Below are 5466 nucleotides of genomic sequence, written 5' to 3' on the forward strand. Positions count from 1 at the left end.
CGGGGATAAAAAAACCCACACAACTCGTTGGATAAAAATCATATCCAACTACAAATCATGGGAGATCCTATATATATCAAGTTGTGGACTCAGGCTGGGTATATGCATTCAGGTGTTACAATTTCTGTTACGTTTGTTGTAATGGCAATAGATTCAGAATCTATCTGGTATTATCAATTAAACATGTCGTTGAGACAGTGCTGTATTAAAAACACGTGTTGTTTTAACTCGTTTATTTAACTAACAGAGAAAATCAAAACATGCACAGAAATGTAATTTCCGGATTACTTAAACATGCACAGAAGTATTATTTCCGGATTACTCAATACGAAGTAACATACACTACACTCCTCCCTGACTAGTAGAAGGATCACCATGAAAACAAAAATGAAATTGATTAATGTAGCAAACAGTTCAATCAAATACAACTAAAAATTACTTCACACAAAATGAACTTTACAGAAACATGAGAAAGGTTCATCTCAGTAAATGATCATTTCCAGATTATGGATAAGCTCCCAAATTCAGTCTGTCCGGCTTATTACGAGTTCTTGGCGGATTTCGACGTGGCACTGTTACTGGTGTACTGGTCTCTTCGTCCTTCGCGCATTCCTGGGTTTTGTCGGTAGGACATGGGACCTTCACGGATGGCACAAACAGAATATCCACTGGAGTTGGATATGCGGCTTGATTTTTGGATGTATGAACTATTTGGTCAATATGCCTCCTCCAAAGAGATCCATTTACATCGACCTTGTAAGATAAAGGTCCAGTGCGTGAATGGATTCGTCCATTTGCCCATTTGTCCGAGTTAGTGCGATAATCACGCGTGTTTACTGAGTCCCCATCAGCAAATTCTCGAATCACGTTTCCACAGTGTTTTGCCTTTGAGCCATATTGTTTTTGCAGTACTGTACTGGTTAAATCCGGTTTCATAATGTCCAATCGGGTACGTATATTACGGCCATACATTAGAATAGACGGTGATTCATTAGTTGTTCCTTGTGGTGTGATTCTGTATTTGCATAGAAATGAGTTTAGTTTCTTGTTTATGCAAGCTGATTCTCCTTAGGCAGATTTGATTGCTTTTTTAAATGACTGAACGAACCTCTCAGCTTGGCCATTCGTCCGCGGGTGGAATGGAGAAGAGGTTATGTGTCTGATGGCATTCGACTCCATAAACTGACGAAATTCCTCTGAGCGAAATTGAGGTCCATTATCGGACACTATTTCTGCAGGTATTCCCTGTCGTGCAAACAAGGTTCGTAAGGTGTTAATTGTTGCATGCTTGTGGTACTCCTCATTTCAAAGATTTCCGGCCATTTCGAGTATGCATCCACAACAATGAGAAACATGGCATTGTGAAAAGGTCCGGCAAAATCTATGTGTAAGCGATGCCATGCCTTTGGCGGGAAATTCCATGGGTGAACAGGTGCAGCAGAAGGCGTATTCTGCACACGTTTACAACCAGAACAAGCCTTGCAGACTTCCTCAATTGCTTCGTCAACTTTGGGCCACCATACATATGATCTGGCTACTGCCTTCATTTTGACAATACCTATGTGGCCAGAATGAAGCTCTGTCATTACTTTCTCACGCAGAATGTCTGGGATGATCACACGATTTCCCCATGTAACACATCCTTGATAAACATTGAGTTCTTCTCTGCGATTGTAGTACGGCTTTAACTGTTCATCACAATCATGAGGAAAATGTCCTCGGACCACATAGTCCAAAACTTGACTCAGAACTGGGTCACGTTGTGTTTCCCTACGAATTTGCACACAAGTTACAGGTAAGTCATCGAAATGTCTGTTGTAGAACAAATCAATGGGATCCTTTTCATCCTGTGGTTGATTAATACTGGGTAGTGGTACACGCGACAGTGCGTCAGCATTACCATGAGAGGAATACAGCATAGCGCTGAAGACGTACTGCTGTCATCACAGGAAGGGACTTCTTTGGATTGAAAATGCTAAGAAGAGGTTTGTGGTCTGTGACAAGTGTAAATTTATGTCCATAAAGGTATGAATTGAACTTTCTAACACCCCAATAGAGAGCAAGGGCCTCTTTGTCAATTTGTGAATAAGCCTTCTCTGCTTGGTTTAATGTGCGCGACGCAAATGCTATAGGTCTTTCGGAGCCATCTGGGAACACATGAGAAAGTACAGATCCGATCCCATACGGTGAAGCATCTGCAGCTAGTTTCAAAGGTAGTTTGGCATCATAATGGCACAAAACCTTGTCAGAGCAAATCAACTCCTTGATTTCTTGGAAGGCTTTATCTCTCTTGGGACTCCATTCCCACTTGGTTCCTTTGTTGAGAAGTTCATGTAGTGGTCCTGCTACACTTGTCAGATTGTCTATAAATCGGTGATAATAGTTCACTAGACCTAAAAATGATCTAAGCTGTGACACATTCTCAGGGCGTTGGGCATCTCTTACAGCCTCAATTTTGTCAGGTGACTTGTGTAGGCCACGAGCATCAATTTCATGTCCAACATAGCTCACTTTAGCCTTAAAAAATTCACACTTCTGAAGATTCACATGTATAGTCCATAGGATTGTAGACGGTCCAGTACCAGTTTTAAGTTGTGTAAGTGCTCCTCGTCATCGCGACCAGTAACAATGATGTCATCAATGATCACTTGTGTTGATGGTATATTCTGTAATACTTGCTCGATTGCACGCTGCCATAGTGCTGGAGCGGATGCAATTCCGTACGGAAGTCGCTTGTATTTAAACAGGCCTTTATGGGTGTTTATGACGAGTAGATCCTGTGAATCTTCATCTAGTTCCATGTGGTGATATGCTTGTGTTAAGTCCAATTTTGAGAAATTCTTTCCACCAGCTAGGGTTGCGAAAATGTCCTCAATTTTGGGAAGAGGGTATTTGTCGACGCACATTACAGGATTGACAGTTACTTTGTAATCGCCGCACAGTCTAACGTTACCATTCTTCTTAATGGCTGGGACTATGGGGGTAGCCCATTTGCTATGTGCAACAGGCTCAATAATTCCATCTGCCTGTAATTGATCAAGTTCTTGCTCAACCTTGGTCCTCAGAGAGTAAGGAACGGTCCTAGCTTTAAGAAACACAGGTTTGGCTTCTGGATCAACTGTAACTGTTCCCTTAATGTGTTTAAGAGTTCCGACTCCAGGTGAAAACAACTCCTTGTGCGAGTTAAGCATATCCTTCAATGGTGACTGATTTGTTGAATTACTTGACCGTAAAGTCTTTATCTCCTGCCAGTTGAGCTGTAGCTTTCCAAGCCAGTCTCTTCCTAGTAAAGCTGGTCCATCATGTGGAACAACAAGTAATTCAAGGTTAGCAGATTGTGAGTTGAGTTTAACATTCACCTTCATCTTGCCCACAGGTTGAATCATGTCTCCTGAATATGCACGCAGTAATTCACTGGATGGTTCAAGGTTTACCTTGCTAAAGTTTGCACTGTAGTCACTCTTGGAAATCACGGAAACAGCTGTTCCTGTATCGACTTCCATCTTGATGACTTTGCCTTCAATAATTGGTTCCACAGTTATTGGTGGTTCATGATGTGATTTCATGTGGAAAGTGCTTGTGATGTGTAGAAGTGGTTCTCCATCACCCTCCTTGTAGCGTTCTTCAGAGTGAAATTCCTCCTCATTATAGAATAGGGAAGTGTTACGTCCCTTGTTTCTGTCACGTTTCTTTTTCATGCAGGCTCGCTCAATATGTCCCACCTTCCGACAGAAAGAACAAACAGTGTTAGTGTGTCGACACTGTGATGCTGGATGATCACCATCACAACGATAGCATGAAGGTTTCTGTATTGTTGGTCGTGCATGAGATTGAGCGTTTGTGTTTCTCACAGTAGGTTTCTTGTTGAATTGACGTGGTTTAGGACGTGTGCTGATTTTGTTAACTGTCTCACTCTTTACCCCCTGTACTTCAGCTGCATCTCTAGCTGCCGTTTCCATAGCAACAGCAAGGTTGATTGCTTTCTCCAGGTCAAGGTCTTTCTCTGAGAGTAGCCTCTTTTGTATGGTTTCTTGGCGTAAACCAACCACTAGTCTGTCACGTAATGTGTCACTCAGGGCTGCCTCAAATTGACAATGTGTTGCCAGATTACGGAGCTCTGCTACGTACGACAAAACCGACTCATCTGGGCGTTGATTGCGCTTATGAAATCGGAACCGCTCGGCAATCACCGAGGGTTTGGGGCTCAAATGCTCACGTAGTGCCTTCAAAAGGTCCTTTATGCCTTTGTCTGTAGCCTTAGCTGGGGCAATTAAGTTTTTCAAAAGTGTGTAAGTTTTTGGACCAATTAAACTTATCAAGGCAGGAACTTTGTGGTTATTATCAATGTCATTTGCGAGAAAAAATGCCTGTAATCTCTCCTCGTATGACTCCCATGATTCAACCGAGTCGTCAAATTGTTCTATTTTACCGATGTGTGGCATTGTAAACAAATGAAAGTAGGTCAATCACGTACTTACTCCTCGTCGCCAGTTGTTACGTTTGTTGTAATGGCAATAGATTCAGAATCTATCTGGTATTATCAATTAAACATGTCGTTGAGACAGTGCTGTATTAAAAACACGTGTTGTTTTTAACTCGTTTATTTAACTAACAGAGAAAATCAAAACATGCACAGAAATGTAATTTCCGGATTACTTAAACATGCACAGAAGTATTATTTCCGGATTACTCAATACGAAGTAACATACACTACAATTTCTCTATCTGAACCTGCACAATACAACATATAGTTGTATTTACTTATAATACAATACACAAAATTTACATTTCAGGTCATATCTAATTATAATTTATCAATGTAACTTTTAAATAGATCACTAAATTATTAACTCAAATCATTTACTAATACAGTATATCTTTTCCATTTATTAATCAAATACTATTTCATTCATACTCATTCTTCAACTAAACAAGTTATATATCAACAAGTGATATATCAAACTAGTTCACAAACTGATGAATGCACTAAAGAGTTCTAACTATGAAAAGATAACTCTAAATCTAAAATAAGTAGTACCATGTAGTGAAGGTTAGTAAATGAAATTGTCAGACTACAATTTAATTTTTAATTTATATTTATTATTTTATGGCAGTATTTTTATTCATAAAATTAATCTATACTTAATTTATCAACAGTTTAAATCATAACTAAAAATCCATTATTACAATAGACTAACATCTACAGATTGATTAAATTGATTTTATAACAAACTGCCTATGAAAAATAGACTGACTAGTTTTATGACACAAATTAGCTCAGCCAATAATACTGTTAATAAAAACAGTAATTCTGTTTGAAATGAAATTTAAGGTGCAAAACGATTTATATGTGTGTTGCAAACTTACATATGACCTGATTGACTTTGCCTTTCAACATGATCAGATCACATCATTTGCTAATTATAAATTATTTAATTGATCTGTAGTTTACAATTTGTGTATTTT

The 5466-nt window shown here is 39.2% G+C and overlaps 1 protein-coding gene across 1 annotated transcript; it reads right to left on the bottom strand.

Moving 5' to 3' along the window:
• Window positions 1-504: 504 nt before the first annotated feature.
• On the bottom strand, window positions 505-4442 carry LOC133180578 (uncharacterized protein K02A2.6-like). The gene is made up of 5 exons (XM_061315055.1): window positions 2583-4442; window positions 1901-2517; window positions 1404-1770; window positions 1109-1245; window positions 505-1015 (listed from the first exon to the last, which is right to left on the bottom strand). The coding sequence occupies exons 1-5, from the start codon at window positions 4440-4442 to the stop codon at window positions 505-507; spliced, it is 3492 nt and encodes a 1163-aa protein (XP_061171039.1).
• Between the last annotated feature and the right edge of the window lie 1024 nt (window positions 4443-5466).

Source organism: Saccostrea echinata, unplaced genomic scaffold (assembly GCF_033153115.1).
Source record: "Saccostrea echinata isolate AGI-Se365-2 ecotype Australia unplaced genomic scaffold, CSIRO_AGI_Sech_v1 ptg000007l, whole genome shotgun sequence".
Taxonomy (NCBI): Eukaryota; Metazoa; Mollusca; class Bivalvia; order Ostreida; family Ostreidae; genus Saccostrea; species Saccostrea echinata.